The sequence below is a fragment of the Monodon monoceros genome, unplaced genomic scaffold, assembly GCF_005190385.1.
Source record: "Monodon monoceros isolate NGI ecotype Baffin Bay Population unplaced genomic scaffold, NGI_Narwhal_1 Super_Scaffold_5, whole genome shotgun sequence".
NCBI classification, from domain to species: Eukaryota; Metazoa; Chordata; class Mammalia; order Artiodactyla; family Monodontidae; genus Monodon; species Monodon monoceros.
In genome coordinates, this window is record NW_021703782.1 from 19,812,187 (window position 1) to 19,831,260 (window position 19,074).

Genomic DNA, 19,074 nt, shown 5'->3' on the forward strand with positions numbered 1-19,074 from the left:
ATAAAATTGCAAAAGCTTTTATTTAGCTATGTAAATACAGAGCTGAATTTGCATTGAGATACAGGTAATTATGTTAAAAGGCTGGATCACAAAATTCATCTATCTAACAAACATCTTTTTTTTCTTAAGATTTTGTTATACTGTAATGTTTTATAAAAGGAAATTTAATTTTGAAAGTTTTCAAATTCTCTGATTAGCTTTTCTTCATGTGATTGAAAAATCTCCTGTTCTTATGCATCTTTCTATCAGAAAAAACTGTCTCTCTGGGTCAAATACATAGAAAATATTTTTGTACAACAGAAGAGAAAAATTTTGTATGAAAAATCTTATGTAAATTTTATGGGATAAACCTCATCTCAAGTAGTGCTTCTCATTTATTTTACTTTTTTTGGCATGATTTTGAATTTTAGAATTGAGACACACTTCACTTGAATTTTAGAATTGAAAGCCTCAAAGCAATACAAAACAAGTCACTCATAATTAAAAAATAAAGAAAAACCCACCACAATATAGTGGAAACACTCTTCTGTCAGACTTTTATCTTTGCTGCCTTTCTGCAGGGGTTTGTTATTGGAATCAAACTCTTTGCCTGTCCCAGCCTAGCTAGCTTTGTACAAGAGAGTATTCTTTAATGTTTTGGTAACTACATGATCTATCTTTCTTTCTGTCATCTTTATCTTAAGTTAGAAGTTACATTCTATTTCATAATATAAAGTTTTTCTTATGTAAGAATATCAGATCAGCATAACATTTTCTCAGAGACATTGCCATAGATGCTTATTTTGTTGTAGAAAAGTTAAATTTTGTACATTCCTAAAATCTAGTGAGTTTCTATGAATTGTTTTGATATATGTTTATTAAGGCATACCATTTGTAAATCTCTTGATGTGGAGGCAGAAGATGTGGATTCTAGTCCTCTCTCTACTGTATGGTACTTTTCCTATCTCCTCTCTGTTGTGAGAACATAGTGGGTTTTTTCCTCCACCTGTACCTAGTATCTAGCATAGTAACTGGCACGGTAGATCCCCAGTTGAAAGAGTAAATTGACTGGGATCCCATTGGTGTAGACAGGTGACCCAAGCTGTACTGCTTTCCTCTCATCTTCAGATTGGATTCTCTCCTGGAATACCTTTCAGTCTGCCTGTACCTAAAATTCAAAGAATTATGCCTGTACTGGCCTGAGTTTGATTCTGTCTCTTCCATCCCAGTTCATGTTGTTTCCAGGATGTGACTGAGGATGATAGAAGGAACATGGATGGAGCAGTTTGATTAGTTATTGTGATTCGTAAATTAGGATAGCTGCCGCTTTGCTGGTTTAGAGTTGGAGGTGTAGCTTAGGAGTTCAAGTTTGAAATGTGAAGTTAGTTGATGCTTAGTAGACATCCAAGTGCAGATGTCAAGGAGGCAACAAGATAGGAGTTTGGAGTTTAGGAAAGTAGTCCAGGCTTGAGTTGTGAATTTTGGAGTCATCAGAATGTTGGTGCTATGTGAAGACTTGATAATGGGTGAGGCACCTAGAAAGTTACTGTAGAGAGGAAAGAAGTCGGCCAAACCTAAGACATTATAATGTGTCAAGTCTGGGATGAAAAAGAAGAACCATAAAGGAGACTGAGAAGGATCAGCCAGGGTAGCGAGGTAGGAAGAAAACAGTATTCTGAAAACCCAACCGAAGGAAGTCTTTCATGAAGACTGATTGATCAAAAGCTGCTGATAGGTCAGGTAAGGTGAATGCTAAAGAATTGACTTGGATTTTGCAACATGGTCGTTACTGGTGACTTTCACCATGTACCCTTTTGGAAACAAGTGTTGAGGCTACTATGGGCAGCTGCTTATTTGCTGGCAAACAATGAAAAAGCTCCATCGCCTTAGCAAATCTCCCAAAGCAATTTTGGGAGGCATCCTAATTTGACTTGTTGGGCTTTTTGGTTGTAAATCCGTTTAGAAAAAACTAGTTATCTGAAACTTATCCTGGTTATGGACAATACTTCCCATAATTTGATTTCTTGTAAGTAAACTACAAATGAGGGTATTTGGAAAAGTTTTCCTCAAAAAAACCCACAAAAAAACATATATATATATATAAAAATTTATATATATATATATACCTTTCTGTGAAACATAACGTCTGATTTATCGTGGCTTAATATTAGTCTCTGATGCTAATTTATCATGGTTTAATAATAATCTCTGGTGTAAATTCAGAGTTTTTGAATATGAATAAAGTATGAATAATTTTTTGCCAAAGTTTGAAGTGTTGTATTTGTCACTTCATACATTTAGTCATTATATTCTTTTTAATTACATAAAACATTAAGCTAAGAAATGTGCTTGTAAAGCTATAAATCCACCTAAAACTCTTTCTAGTATCCCATTTTAGGATTGAGATTCTTTTTTTAAAGCAAATGGATCTTTTTTAAAAAATATTTATTTATTTAGTTGTGTCAGGTCTCAGTTGCGGCAGGTGGGCTCCTCAGCTGCGGCATGTGAACTCTTAGTTGCAGCGTGCATGTGGGATGCAGCTCCCTGGCCAGGAATCGAACCCTGGCCCCATACATTGGGAGTGCAGAGTCTTAGCTACTGCACCACCAGGGAATTCCCAGGATTTAGAGATTCTTGAGTAATGAATACAAAAGAGCTTTCATAAATTCTAGGTATATCCGTTTTAAGCTTTCCATTTGATTTAGAGGCATCTGATACTTAGTCACGAAAAATCCAGAGGGTTTCTTTTATTTTTCTTTTTCCTGCAGTTTAAGTTTTCACAATTATAGAATTCAAAGCTTTTTCAGATTTCTTTTTTGTTTTACTTTATCTGAAATAAAGCTGATTCTGAAAATACTTAATTGTTACCACAGTGACTGTTATAATACAATTTGAGAGATTATGCACTTGTTATATTTTCTTTGCTATTGCCTAAATGATTATTTGATTTTTATTTTAGATGTAGTGTGTTAAGAATTGATTAGTAAAGAACATTTTCAAAGTTTGCAGAATTGTTTGTTGGTCAGCGGGTTGAACTGTTTAAAAATCAGTAATTAATTTAGTTAGATTGGATGCAATCCAGTTTATATTTTACTCTTCCCCCCCATTTGATGTTATTACAAATTAGAAATTGGAAGTACTGAATTATAGTATGTGAAAGATTGATTAATGAAACACTCTAGTTAGCTACCTTTATTAGTTTTACAAGTAGTAACTTACAGATCTCAATTTTAGTTTCCTTTATCCTCTTGCCAAGAATGATGGAAAACTGACACAGGTATCTAGGAATCAGTTGTTTTCCCTTATGAGTTGTTAACATCCCCTCTTTATTGATTTGTAATCTAGAATAGAGTAGTTACACATCACAGTTTGCAACTGATGGTTTTTCTTCTCTTTTTGGAATTTTTTGCCTTTGCTGACTTTCATTGGGTGTTAATTACATTATGACTGTAATTTTGTGAAAATTCCAATGTTTTCCTAACTATAGTAGGAGTAATGGGCTTCTCAACCAAGCTCTGTCACTTACTCTAAAATATTACCTAGAATATTCTAGAATTTGACAAGCTCCCCCCAAAAAATCATTAAAAAAATGTTTTATGTCTTTTTCATGGTTGTTAGCTTTTAATTCCACAGGCAATATCTAAGTATGTGTTTAATGTAAAAATTTAAAACCCTTTTCAGCAGCTTTCCCTCATTCCTTTTCTCTCCACATAAGTAATTACTGCTAATATGCTAATTTAATATGTATATTTTGGGGTCTTTTCCTGGCTTTTACTTGAATATATATTTATATACATTGATAATGTATATTTATATACATTGATAATGTACATTGATTATGTACAAACATATATATATGAAAAGAACCACATAAACAGGTTTTTAAATTTTATTTTTGGAAATTTTTAGTTTTCTAGGAATTTATCCATTTCATTTAGATTTTCAAATGCATTGGTTTAAAGTCATCCATAATATTCTTTTATCTGTTAAATATCAGAAGAACCAACAATGATGTCCCCTTTTCATTCCTGATATTGGTAATTCATGTCTTCTCTTTTTCTTTGATCAGTCTCTCCAGACGCTTTTCAGTTTCATTATACATTAAAAAAAATCTGTATTGGGCTTTGTTCTCTATTGTTTCTGTTTTATTAATCCCTATTCTGGTTTTTATTAATTCCTTTCTTTTTTATTCAGGTTTAATTTGCTGCTTTATTTTAGTTTATTTTTTTAATTGAAGTATAGTTGATTTACAATGTTGTGTTAGTTTTTGGTGTACAGCAAAGTGATTCAGTTATATATTAATATATACACGTGTGTGTGTGTGTGTGTGTGTGTGTGTGTGTGTGTATTCTTATTCTTACGGACATAGAAAACAAACTTATGGTTACCAAAGGGGAAAGGGGGTGGGGGAGGGATAAATTGGGAGTTTGGGATTAGTAGATATAAACCACTGCTTTATTTGAAACTCATTCAGGTGGATCTTTATTTCACTTATCTTCTTCCAGTTAGACATATATTAGACCTTCTTACTATATCCTTTATCTCTGTATTTTACATATTTGTTTTTCCTTACCTCTCTGTGAATAGCTTCTTGTCACCCATCTACCAGCTCACTAGTTTTCTTGTAAGCTGCACCTGATTTGTTATAAACATTGAGTTATTTTATTTCATTTTGTTTTCATTCTTTAAAAAATCTGTTTTGTCACTTTTTATAGTTTATAGTTTCCTGCTTGGCTTTATGTCTTTGACAATCAGTGTTTGATGACTTTGGATCTCAATTTTACATGGATATTTTTCTTAATTGTTTTTTTTCTACTGGTTCTTACTGTATCTTGTTTCCTTGGTTATTCTTTGGCTGTGTGATAGACACTGTATTTGAAAAATTATTTCTGGGAATAGTTTAGAATCTAGTTTTCTCCAATGTGGATTTTTATCACTGCAATTTAAAAAATGACTTCCTAGTATTGTTTGCTATGGATATACCATAATGTATATAATTATTCCTTTATTGATGGGCTTATAAGTAGTTTTTAGTTTTTTACTATTATAAACAACAATGCAGAAAACATCATTATACATATTACTAGGGTACCTGAGGGAGCCTTAATAAATAGAAATCATCCTTCTCTCTGAGGTTTGGAATAAATTGAAAAATAAAATAAAAAGTAGAAAAAAAGGCAAAATGTTATCTTTATTACTGATATGATCTTTATTACTTTATTACTGTTCAGTTGAAGGTTGTGGCTTTAGATCTTTTGATGAGATTTGCTCATTTGGATCTCCAGCGTTAGACCAGCTTACCCCAGTCAGAGCTACACTGAAGCTCTGGCCACCTCCCACAGCAGTTGGCCCAGATGCAGCATCACATAACTCACAGGGCACTTTTCATGTAGGCATCGAGGAGAACCTGTGTTCTTGGAGGCCAGGTGCATTTCCAAAAGAAGGAAGAAGGAGGGAATAGTTGAGCCAAGAATATACCCATTTATTCATTTTTGAATTAACCATTTAGATAAAAAATAATTTGTTAGGGTAGAAGAAATTTGGGGGCAAAAGTTATAGGAGAGTAGAACCCACCTCTCTAATGCTGTATATATTTAGTATGTCAGGGAAGAGGAGAACATCTGTATGACCATGTACACTGGACACTTTCCAGTTGGGAAAGTGAGTGGCTTTGTTAGAAAGTACCTCTGGAGGCAGGTGCCTGGAGCCTGCACTCCTGCTAAACTGATCCTCACACGTTGAGCCAACTGTCTGCTAGGTTACTAAAATGGGGAAGAAAATGTGCCTCCAGGCCACCCATATGTGTTTGTCTATAATTAGCTAGTAGTTTTGTTGTTATTTTCTAGTTTACTTATTGCATATTGGTCAGAGAATGGCTGTGACATTTGCACTGTTTTGAATTTATTGTGTTTTTGCTTTGTGCATGCTGTGTTATTTGGTGTATAGGTATTTTATCACTGCTAGATCCTTATTGTGGATTTTTGCTTTATTGAGCCTTAATAAGTACCTTTTTTGTTTGTTTATTTAATTTTTACCCCAGTGTTGCCCTTATTTATTAAGGTTATGAGATGTTTTCTTTGTATTTGACTGTGTATTTGACATCTTTCATATTTTTAAAATATTATTTTCTGTTTTGTTTTAGATGTTTCTCTGTTGTTCTGCTTGTTAGCTGGGTTTTGTTTTGTGATCCAGTTGGAGTCGTTTTCTTACTTGATGGTTATAGCTTCTTAACTGTATTGATATGTTTGGTGTTAGGTCTGTCATTATGATTTCCATGCCTTCTGATTTTGGTGATTTTACATTTAAAAAAATAATCTTAAATATGCTGTGTGTTTTCATGGTTCTGTGTATAGGTTTATTCTAGTAATGGGAAAGGGTTGTATTTTTGTGTCACCTGGTTATCTTTATTATTAGAACTTTATGTAGTGTACTTGGTCCTCTGTTCCTTTAGAAAGTTCTGTTGACTTCTTACTATGAGCAGTGATGGAATTGGCATATTTCCAGTTTTAAATTCTTTCCTCCAACCTTTCTCTTATCCCATCATATTTTCTTACTGTTTTCTTTATAATTCTAAATTGAATCATACCTGTATTACTTGATTTATCAATTTTAAATTATATCTCTATTGTTTATAAAAGATCAGGGAACTAGTGTACTTTCTTTTGTTTATCATTTTTATATTAATCAAGTCATATACTTTTTAAAAACAGGTTTATTGAAGTATAATTGACATACAATAAATTGCAACTTTGAAGTGTACAGTGTGGTAACTGCGACCTGTGAAAACATAACCATAATCAAGATGGTAAACATATCCATCACCCCCAGAAGTTTCCTTATGGCCCTTGGTAATCCTTTTCTTCTTCACCTCCCTGCCCTGCACCTGTCCCCAGAAAACTACTGAACTGCTTCGTAACACTAGAGACTAGTTTTCACTTTTGAGAATTTTTTATAAATGGAACACAGTATGCATTAATTTTGTATGTTGTCTTTTAGTCAGCATACTTTTTTTTGAGATTCATCCATGTTTATCATGGATCAGTAGTTGGTTCATTTTTATTGCTGAGTATTGTTCCCTTGTATGGATGTACCACATGCTGACATTTGGGTTGTGTCCAGTTTGGGGCAGTTACACATAAAGCTGCTACAAATATTTGTATGTAAATCTTGACCATCTTTACCTTTACTACTGTTCCCGAAAGAATTAAGGCCCTTACTGCTTCTTTCTGTCAGTTTTGTGGATTGATGAGATTGTCAGGTTCTCTGGGGATTAGAGGAGGTATCCAGAGCTTTGCCTGGGAATCTTCTTTTAAATGCAAATCCTTGTTTTAGTAGGTCTGGGTGAGACCTGGAATTCTACATTTTTAACAAGCTTCCATGCGATACTAATGCTGCTGGTCCACACCTCCACTTTGAAGGGCAAGGATATAGACCCTGAGAGTTAATGAAGCAAGGCAGTAAAGCTGTTTTTTTCCTACAGGTCAAAAAGTAAACTACTTCTAGTGTTATACTTTTATTAGCAACAAAATAACTACATTTGCCCTGTCAAGCAGCATTTGAAGTGCCAGGGGCTCTATTCCATCTGAAGTAGCAGTTGACAGTGGAAGTCATTACTCAGTTACACTTATTATAATCTCCCAGACAAGGCTGTTGAGTGGGAGCATGTGGGGATTTAACCTCAGCAGCATCCCCTCTCTGCATTTCCCCTAGGGAGGCTTTATTTGATTTGGGATTTTGGTAGGAAGGGGATGCTCAGGTGTTGGCTCTTCTTACTTTAATAACCTATATAGTCATATACTAGGGACAGTCTGGTTGGGGGTTCCCAGGGAAAACTCGAGTCAGAACTCTGTTACAGTCAACTGACTGATGCCTTGCATCTGGCTCCTGAGGTTTCCCCAGTTGGATCCACTGAACTGTGGTGTTGCTCTAGGTTTCCAAGAGTTAGAAGACCATAGAACCAGTGTGCTTGTCGGAGTTTCTTAGGAGTCTCAGCATTTCCCTTTCCTCAGGTACATGGCTGCACATCCTTTGGAAAGGATGGCTAACAATGCTGAGTCCTTCCTCAGGGACTCTGGGTCTGGGCTGTAAGAACTGGTGATAGACAATAATGGGTACAGGGGAGAGCCTGGAGCCAGACCACCTGTGCTCCAGTTGTGGCTATCCTGGGCAACTAACAGCAACTCCTCAACCCAGTAATAGTTCTTATGTCATAAGGCTGGTAGGAGGTTTAAATAATATTTCTGAGGTGCTTAGGAGAGTGGCCAGACATAGTAAGCACTTTCTACTATTTTGCTAGATCCATAGGTAGCTACGTAGAAAGACAGGAAGGCATGTGCGTAAGTGGTAGCTTAGAAAATTCAAGCAGCTTTTCTCAGATTGCACAGTGGTCACTTTTTTGAGTCCTGGGAAGGGTGGCTCCCATTAGTGGGCCTCCAGCCCCCGGTGTGGTGAGGAGAGTGTGTTTGTTGGCGTCTAGTCAGGCCTGTTCCTTTCTCAGTGGCCCTGACTGGACCTCCGGAGAGCCAACATGCAGCCAGCATGCAGGCTTTGGGCAGGAGTGGTTTTATTTTGTTTTTTTGTGGTTCCTTTGAAACTTGATGATGGCAGCTTAACCTGAAGATAAAGTTTTAGCTGAAATTAGGGATAATTTGGAATTTATTATAACTTTCAGTTAACCTTGATTTTATTTCTATTCTCCTTGAATGATTTCAATAAAGTCAGACTTTTGGTATTACTAGATGGGCATTTGTTTTGAAATATTTAATTCTGTGTTTTCTATAAGAACACTATTCTTCAAGCAAAACCAAATTTAAAACTCATGACTGACACTAGCAGTCCCTTAATAATCGCACTGTTTATGTTTTTCTAAAAACATCTGAAAACCTACATTATGTACTGCATTTATCTCAGAGCTGAAAGGAGCCCCTTACTTGCCTTTCCCCCACGTTCGTCTGACTCGTTATGCTCGCAGAGGGTGTCCTGCAGACTCTGGAGTAGACAGGGCCTGCCTTGTAGCTCATTTATTTTCTCTTAAAATAGCAACACTTTAATTGTTTGCTTTAATTATATTTTTAGGAGAATTCAAAGGGTGATTATCTTCTTTGTCATACCTGGCTCATTTCCTGGTGCTAAACTCAAAACAGTATCTAATCCTGTTGGTTGCATAACACGTTGAGTCATCATTTCTTCCTATTGCTGTTGGGAATAGCCACTGCTCGTGGCGGTTCCCGTTTCATTCAGTCTCACTCTGATACAACTGCCAATTTGATATTTCTTGGTTCTTTGAAACTGATAATCTGCCTTTCAGATGTTTGTTTTATTGAGTTTTCTCTAAGATTATTAAGTGCTCCCAAGTAGAAGAAATACTATGTATAAAAACAAGCATATTAGGTAACTGTGAAACTAGCATGTACTTTGAGGTCACTTATATTTTCCTGAAAAATGTTTACAAGAAAAACATCTTTCAGGGAAAAATTAGGATGATATAGAACTTCAGGACTTATAATATTATAAAATGATTGAAATTTAATTACTCATTGAATGCTAATTCAGTTCTATTTAAATAATTCTTTTAGTAGGAAAAATTTTATAGTCAGCTTTACAGAATGCTAATTTATGTTAATATTCAAAAGTACCAAGTAGTTTACCTATTTAATGATTTGAGAGTATTAACACCCTATTTTCTGTGCTCTTTGTAATATGAGGACCCCACATTTCTTGTCATTTTTATTATATATTTTTATATAAGTTGCAATGTTAAAAACTTTTATCTCCTTGAGAAAATATCTTAAGTTCTTAACTGTCACATTTAAAAATAATTTTCTTTACTTCCAGAAAGTAAAGCATATAGCAGAAAAGTATTGTTTTCTAACTTCAGAATTAAGAAAAACTTTAGCACGAGATGATTCATTTTAGTCCCTTCCCACCAGTGCCCTCACCTCCCAGGTCAGCATGTTTGCATTTGTTTATTTCTTCTCCTTTCCTACCACTGCATTATATAAACTCCATCCTCATACTTCAAGTCATGTAGAACCTGAAACCTGTCTGTTGAACATGCCCCTTCCCCCATCATTTTATTTTGTCAAAGTAATGTTTGTTATAGACTTCTCACAATGAAGGGAAAGGGTATATATACATTAATCAATTTCATTTGTGTTTTTACTTTTTTTCTTTTAGTGACATTTTATACTTCTGAAAAAATGGTGCTTTTTAACTTTCTATTGGCTAAGTGTGATTTTTAAGTGTAATATTTATTTGAGAATATTAACTAATAAAAATGTAGAGCAAAGCTTTATGTCTTTTTGAGGCCATCGTTGTATTGCAGTATTAAGAACATTACAGATGACCAGGAATTTTTCCTGTGTTCTTTCCATTATGCTTTAGAAATTACGAAGTGATAGAGTATTTCTTTTGTAATTTACAGTCATTTTATTCCTTTTACCCTTCTATTTAGTCTACATTTTCAATGCACAGTTTGATGTGAAGATAAATTCTTTTCCATATATATCACATCAATTTGTTGCTATTTTTAGGGGAAAAAAATCTAAGGAATATGAAATAACTCCTATTTACCATGAGTTGAAATTTTCAGAAATTGGAACTTGGTGGTACACGTATTGCAGGCTTGGCTTTGATTTTGGAAGCCTTTAAACTCATTTTTGTTAACTTGTTTTCTGACACGTCAGCTTCCAGCAGATATTTAGTGAGTGCTGAAGACACTCACTGCTGACCAGCATTTTCACACAGCAAGGAGAGAATACCCCACTCTTCCTGTTGCTCTCTCCATCTTAGGAACTCTGCAGTTTTTCTTTTCTGTAGCTCCATAGGGCTGCATATATTCACGTTGTTCCATTAAAGTATTAAATGAAAGAAGTTAATAACAAGAAGAAGAGTAGAGAGAATGCCAGAATTAATGGAGTTAGAAGAGGCAATGAAAAATCTTGCGGTTTGTTCCAGAGAGTGGTAGGAAGGATGTTATTGACCAGCATTGATGTGATGTTAATCTTTACTTCTGAATGGAACTGTCCATTCAGAAGGTGAATGTGAATGCTCTCCTGGAAAAGTGTGTACAGAGTGCCATGGAAGCGTAAAGCAAGGGGCTTTTGAGCATTGCCTTGAAAGATAATTAGGGACTAGCTAGGCGTTCCAGGCAGAGGGCAGCTTGTACACAGGTTTGGATGCGAATGACTTCTGAAGGTGCTTTAAGTGATTTGGGGCTGGAACACAGAGTAGGTGTGCGAGGTTGGAGAAGGGGTTGGGCAGGTGGGCAGACTTAGTTCATCAGGTGCCTTCTGTGCCATGCTAAAATTTTCACAAATTTTACCCTGAATGTGGAATAAATCATTGTACTGTTTTAAGTAGGGGAAGAGCATGACCCTGTTTGCACTTTAGAAAGATTATCCTGCAAGAAATATGGAAGATGCATTGGAAGGGGCACGTTGCAGGTGAAGGAGGTCAATTAGAGATCTCCTGCTGGTGCGAAATGAGGGGGCCCAGAAGTTTGGCTGTATGAAAGGGAGGGAGATTTGCCAAATTGTGACCTGTTAGACAGGACTTAGAAAACAATTAGATGTAAGATCATTGGAAAAGAGGACATCTGGGATGACTTCTGGGTGTCTGTCTTGAGTAACTTGGTGAATGGAGATGCTTGCTGAATGTGAGATAGAATCTAGAAGAAGGATTGACAGGAAGTTGATTTGAACATGATAAAGTATTTAAGTAGAGATGTCCAACAGACAGGTAACTGTAGAGATACAGTTTAGAGAGAAGTTTGCGTTTGAAGTGGTGATTTGTATATCATTGGTATTACAGATGGGAAAAGTTAAGGATAGGAAAGAGACCTACTGGGCAGAGCTTCTATTTAGAGAGGAAGAAGGCTGAGATATAACCAGAGGCAGAAAAAAGAAAGGCAGGAAAAATGAGGGGAAGGTATCCAGAAGGCAAATGAAGAGAGGAATTCAAGGAGGAGGAGTGTTCAGGATTTGTGTCTCTGATCTTCAGAGGCAACGAGTTTAATAGGGACTGGTGCCCATTGGTTATGGGACAATATCATAGTGTCACTGGTAAGCGGAGCAAGAACGGTCTCGGTGAGATGAGTGGGACTAGAGCTGTGAGGTGGAGATGAGTGGGAGTGATGAAACGCATTTACTCTGTTCCCTCTAGACGCTTGTCTTAGATGGAGGTGAGCCAAGGCCATAGTGAGGCCTAGGGAAAAATTTTGATGGGAGAGACTTGAGAATGGGGAGGTAGCAGATTGAAGGAGTCTAGAAATATGATAATTTCTATAGCTAGCTTTGTAGAAAGGAAGGAGGATTGGGAGCTGTGTAACAGTAATTCCATTGTACTTGTAGTGGCTTGAGGTGACCTTGGGAGCCAGTTGGATTAATTTGCCCTTATATTACTTTATTAATTTTTCTTTTTTGTCAGATAAAATAACTAGATTTTATTTTTTCATTAAACTCATTTCCTGACTGTAAACACTGACATAGCTGTCTATTCATTTTTTTACCAGGTGTGCTGTAAAGCACATTGTGTGGAGCACCTTTGAATTTGTCCTGTCCTTTCAAGCTTCCACCTCCCCTCAAAATGCTCAGACAGGTGCAAATAGTGAAATATGCCCTGTTCCCAAGCCCCGTTCATCCCTGCTCTATCAGTAGTGCTTTTGCCTCAGGTGGCAGCATCTATATGTGCTCTATCTCAGCCATTTCAGCTTTGCTCTTAGAATAAATTGAATAAATTTCTTCATGTATGAAGAAAACTCAGTGTACTTCAACAAATTTGAATAACGCTCTCTATCTGAGGAATTTCACATATCAGAATACCTATGGAAGAGAGACTTCTAGAGATGGTATTTTTAAATTTTATTTTTATTTATTCATTTTTATTTTATATATTTATTTATTTTAAATTGATATATAATTGGCATATAACTTGTGTAAGTTTAAGGTGAATGTGTTGATTTGATGTATTTACATATTGTAATATGATTACCACTGTAGCATTAGCTAACACCTCCATCATGTCACACAATTATTATTTCTTTTTTGTGGTGAGAACAAATTAGGAGATGTTACTTTTTTAATATCCACATTTTATTCATATGTTAAGCTTGTTCAGCCTACTTCACATTCCCATAGTCAAAATAAAATTTATAGAAAGGATTCTGCTTCACGGAATAATTAACCAGTTAGTTTTTGAACTACTTGTAAAAAATGAAATCTGTATATTTACAGAAGTTTCATTAAAATAATAGTGTTTCTGGACTAAAGAAAATCTGGCTTTGAGTTCTGTGATTGGCTGACCCCTTCCCAGTCATGCCTTTGGGCAGGTTCTCAGTATCTCTTCCATCTGAAGTGTGTGGTATTTGATAGAGCCTGATCACTTTCTAGCTACTGTTGTTCATCATACTCATTGCCAAATGGTAGAGCTAGTGGGTTGACGCCCAGCAACCACTTGGACTGCTTCTGTCTTGTTTGAGTAGATGTGTTACTTCTTTAAATGAGGCTCTATCATTCTGAGTACCAGGGTAACCTATAAAGGGTCATGAATTTTGCATTATACCTAAGTCATTTGAACTTGAAATTTGTGTGAACCAGACATCTCATAAAAGACTTCAGGCTTGAAGAATACAGAATCAGAACTATGATTCTTTTAATTCAACAGAAAATATTTATGAATGTATTTCAATAATATGGTAAGATTTAAAGATATTACTGCATATTTATGTGATGAAACCCTATACAATCATTACATTTTCTAGAATAACGAAGAATGAAATGCTTATTTAGTTAAAAGTAAAAGGGATACAAAAGTCTATAGACGATATTTCATTTAAAATTATATTCACAGAAAAAAATGTAAAATAAATTGCATAGTAAGGTAACACTTACTGAAGGAGCATAAAATCTTTCTTTCTATTTCAGCTAATCTTCCAGTGCCAACCATTGCAGCAATAGATGGACTCGCTTTAGGTGGTGGACTTGAACTGGCTTTAGCATGTGATATAAGAGTAGCAGGTGAGAATTAATCCTATATAAAAACATAACTTTTTAAAAATGAGGTTTGTGCTTACTCTTCAGATTGTTCCAAATATTTTATTTTTTTCCTGTTGTTGAATAGAACATGTAGAAAAAATCACCTGTTGGGCTTAATGAAGTATTTAAAATTCCCAGTTAAGAAAACAGTCTTTTGTAGTATCTTGTTCAGTCTTAGCAGGAGGAAAGGAGAACAGGAATTGGGTCAGACAGACTGAATTTGGATCTTAGGTCCTGCCCTTTTTAGATCAGTTTTCCTCCTCTGAAATGGGAGAAATGACGGTTACTGTTGTGAAGATTAAATGAGTTTGTGTACAGCATGTGACTAGTCTAAGCACATAATTATTGTTAGCTATAGTAGTAATAACTTAATCTCTTTGAGGCACACTTTCTTCCTGCATGGTTTTCTGAAGACTGGATGAAGTGTTTATGAAAATAATGAAGGAAACAATTAGTGCTAACCATGTGCTGAGTATTGACTTGGTGTTCAGCTAATACTTGACACATATTAGCTCACTTAATCTGCCTAACATTCCTGTGAGATAGGTACAAACTGTGGTGCTTGAGGAAGCTAGTGCAGAGACAGGTGAAGAAACAAGACCCAGATCAGTGATGAGCTGGATTTGAACCCAGGCAGTCTGGCGTCACGGCTCTCACTTCTGTTATCCTGCCAGCGTACTGCATGCTGCCAGTGCTGTCCTCAACACTATCTTCTGTATGGTCACAGTGCTGTCTGTATCCTTGTCCCTTATAGGGGTGACATACAGGGGCTCTGGGATCAAGGACTGGGCGAGGTAGGCAGCAAGTATTTGTCACGGTTCTTCCCCTGGTTCCCACTGTCTCTTCTGATGGAGCTGCCTGTTAAATGTAGAGTCAATATAATTATGTTTTTACTAATTTTATGGTAACTGGCTCTTGGAATTTGCATTTGCTAATCCATGTGTACTTTTCCCCCATTTCACTTTATTTTAGATCTCTGTTTTCTTGACTGAGATTTTTGGGTTTTAAACTGAAAAGCCAAGTTACACGCAATCCATTTTTGAAAGAATGCAAGTTCTGGGAATTAGGATATGGGAAGTAGTCCAAGTACATTTGGATATGCAAATAAAGAAATAATTAAGATGTTTTAAAGTAGCCGTGAAAACAAACATGGAAAGAGGAACCCTGTCCAGCTGTCAGAACAGCAAAACCATTTGTCAAAAGTAACTAGAGATTTGGTCTTGAAAAGTTGCCATGTCTGATATGATATATTAAGCTGTTTGATCTGGAGGGCTGTTCAGGCAGCTAAAGAATTCATACTTGTCAGACACAGCCTCTCTCCTCATCCTGAATAATTAATGAGATCTAAGCCTTCAAACATGACTTGGCAGTATCAGGTCAAATTATGTAGTCACAACCCTGGTCTTTCTGCATCAAAAATTAATTCTCTGCCAAGCAGTTTTTAACAGAAAATGTTGTGTGAATCTCTTAATATATGTCATTTAGAATGTTTACTTATTTCCATAACTAAATGCCTTCTGAAGTGATTTTTAAAAAGATTTGAGACACAAATTTAATTAGTAAACAATATTTGTAGCTTATTTTCCTAACTTTTTCAGGTCATCATATTTGAATTTGATGATGTGGATGTTACTTAATTTTCTTCTTTCCTTTTTAGCTTCTTCTGCAAAAATGGGCCTGGTTGAAACAAAGTTGGCAATTATTCCTGGTGGAGGTATGGATTGTTCACGCCCATCTTGATTTGTTCCTCAAAACAGAGCATAAGGCAAAAAGGTGTTAGTTGAAAAGGCAACATTTTGGGTAAAGAGACTAATGCTGTGTTGTTTGCTTCTGTAAGCAGAGTCCTTATTCAGAATGCATTCTTTAGCTTCCGTAGGTGTGAAGATTGCAGACCTGTTGCCTGTTGCTCTCTTTTTGTGCTGCGTCCTGTGCTTTTCTGTTAGATTTCTGAACTTTAAAATTATTGCATCAGTCACATTATTCTTGAAGGATAACACCGATATTTTGAAACTTTTATGTCAGTATGTAAATGTGTGCGTCCTCAGAGAGCTTTATACACACAGTCAGACCCCAGTGGAGGAGGGGGCAGGGCTTCCCAGGCTTCATGCCAGCTTACTGTGTTTCTCTGCAGCTGGACAAAGGTTAGGGTTGGTGGGTAGCCTGAATTTTGAGCTGAGGAGGTGTTGTTTCTTCTGTTACTACAAAAAAGGTGAGCAGCTTCTGTTGGAAGACTCATTTAAGAAAGTACTTTTCCACCATTGATAATGAAATCTGCATCACCAGATAAATCTGAAATTTTTGTTCTTTCGTCTGATGCAGAGAATTTGGAGACATTCCCATTCTGTGAAGCCATTCTTTCAAAAAGTTGACTTCACCTGAGGATGTGCACATTGATAACATTAGTTTATGAATGAAATAACAGTAATAATGTAAAAATTAAAGGCAGTGTTTGAATACTTCCTTTGTACCTAAGTTAAAATTATATGTTTAACCTTATCATTATAAGAATATTTATCCTGGTTAAGGTGTATAGGTAGAGATAAAAACATAATTCAGTGAAACTGAAGACTACCCAGATCAATATATAAGACTCACTGAGTTTTCTACTTTGGTAATCCGCAAAAATAATATTCTTGTAGGTAAAAGCATTTACTATTTACCTGTTTTACCATGCCAATCTTTTTCACAGTGACTCATGAAAACCCTAAAAGGATTTATAAGAAAATAGACCCAATTGAAAAGAATTATCAGGTAAAAATATGTGAAATAATACAAGGTTTAGAAAAAGGATGATATGACATGTTTCTGAAATTCTTTTAAAGAAGTAAGCATTTATTCATAATTAGGATATGACTGAGCCTAGAAAGATAGTGACTGTAGTTGAATGGTGGGCCTCCTGAGAGATATGTCAATCTGGAACCTATGAATGTGACCTTATTTGGAAAAGGGGTCTTTGCAGATGTAATTAACTTAAGGATCTTGAGATGATTTCATCCTGGATTGTCTGAATGAACCTCAGATTCAATGACAAGTATCTTTATAAGAAGAGAAGATTCAAAAAAGAGAAAAAACAAAGAGAAGAAGGTCTTGTGAAGACAAAGACAGAAGAGATTGGAGAGATGCCTTTGCAAGTCAAGGAAGAAAAAGGATTGCTGGCAGCCATCAGAAGCTAGGGGATTCTTCCTCAGAGCCTCCAGGAGGAACCAACCCTGCCATCATCTTAATTTTGGACTTCTGGCCTCCAGAACTATGAGAGAATAAATTTCGGTTGTTGTAAGCCACCAAGTTTGGTAATTTTGTTACAGCAGCCCTAGGAAACTAATACAGTGGTTTTTAATGTTTAAGTAAGTTTTTTGGAAAGGGAATTAGTAGGTGGCAGAGACAGGGGATAGAAGGAAAATGAACTTGATAATTTGAATATTTACCAAGTCCCGGATATGAAATGTTTTGTATTAAAACCACCAGAAGATAATACTGTTGTGTGGGAGTATAGTTGGGCTTGATTAGATGCAAAAAGCTTAATTGATTATACTAAGAAATGAGGGTGGTAGCTTTAGCTCCTTCCATCTTCCCTTGGGAGCTGTCTGTGTCATATTAGGTCTAGAAGTTAGCATTTTCTTCACAGTGTACTTAAGTTCTCTGGGGTCCTTAACAAATTTGTTTGTTATAAAACTCAGAATGCTTTAACATTTTCCATTTGTTTATAAAAGATAGTTTTCTGTCTTTTTGTTTTCTTTCCTTTTTTTCTAAGTGAGTCTGAAGGAATATTAGTTACTCCTTTAATAATATAATGAAGTTTTCAAGTTTATAGCTCATAGTGCATGTAATTATGTAGCACTGAATTTTTTATTGAAAATGAATCTAATTTTGTATAAGGCCACTTACTCACATTTAGATAATAAGAGGTGCATGCACAATTTTTGCTTTAGTTTTATATTAGCATTATGGCTATTAAAGTACCCCAAGTAAAGCCTGTTTTTTTTTTGTTTTTTTAAATAATAGCAGAACAGTTTGTTTTAAGTAAGGATTTTTTTTTAAGTGTATCTAAATGAGCTATTTCTGAAAATTTTATGGAGAAAATCCTCTTCTGTCCTATGCATAGAAGAATTTTTTTAATCCACAGATATTTTCTCCAATTTCATTTCTCTCCTCCCCTTTCTCTTAGATCAGGTGTCCCCAACCCCCAGGCCATGAACCGTCACTGGTCCATGGCCTGTTAGGAACCAGTCCATACAGCAGGAGGTGAACAGTGGGCAACCAAGCGAAGCTTCATCTGTATTTACAGCCACTCCCCATTGCTCGCGTACTGCCTCAGCGGCGGCATTAGATTCTCATAGGAGCGCAAACCCTTCTGTGAACTGCACATGTGAGGAATCTAGGCTGTGCGCTCCTTATGAGAATCTAATGCCTGATGATCTGAGGTGGAGCTGAGGCGGTGATGCTAGTACTGGGGAGCGGCTGCAAATACAGATTATCATCAACAGAGAGGTTTGACTACACAGAGACCATAATAAATCAGTTGCTTGCAGACTTATATCAAAACCCTATCAGTGAGTGGCAAGTGACAATTAAGCTGCATCTGGTAGCAGGCTTTATAGTGGCAAGTGAGGTGATGTACTTCAGCTGTATCTGGTGGCAGGCTTGAAGTCAAATCTGATACTTATTTTAGTCTGTGTGTGGCCCGCCCATTATTTTATTTACCACTTCCATCTGCGCCTCTTTGCCATATTGCGCACTTGTCTCAGTCACATGTAAGCCCACAAGCTAACCCTAGCCAAAATGAGTAAAAAACAAACGTCACTGGAGAGCTTCTTTGAAAAGGGGGAGAGACCTAATGAGGAGACAGCAGAAGAGCCTAAGACTGCCAACAAAAAGAAAGCTGCATTTAAAAGAAAATACCAAGAGTCCTTAAATTATGGGTTCATTGCAACAGGTGATTCACATTCTCCAAACCCGCTTTGTATAATATGTGGTGACTGGCTATCCAGCAAAGCCATGAAACCTTCAAAACTGCTTCGCCACATGGAGACCAAGCACCCTGCATCAAAAGACAAGCCTTTGG

At 36.1% G+C, this 19,074-nt stretch overlaps 1 protein-coding gene across 1 annotated transcript in view; it reads left to right on the forward strand.

The window, feature by feature from the left end:
- AUH (AU RNA binding methylglutaconyl-CoA hydratase) overlaps nt 1-19,074 on the forward strand; it is a 162,500-nt gene that overhangs the window by 70,240 nt on the left and 73,186 nt on the right. The window contains exons 5-6 of the mRNA XM_029201589.1: nt 13,902-13,994; nt 15,670-15,726. Of these exons, the coding sequence (XP_029057422.1) occupies nt 13,902-13,994; nt 15,670-15,726 (150 nt within the window). The remainder of the gene's footprint in view (nt 1-13,901; nt 13,995-15,669; nt 15,727-19,074) is intronic.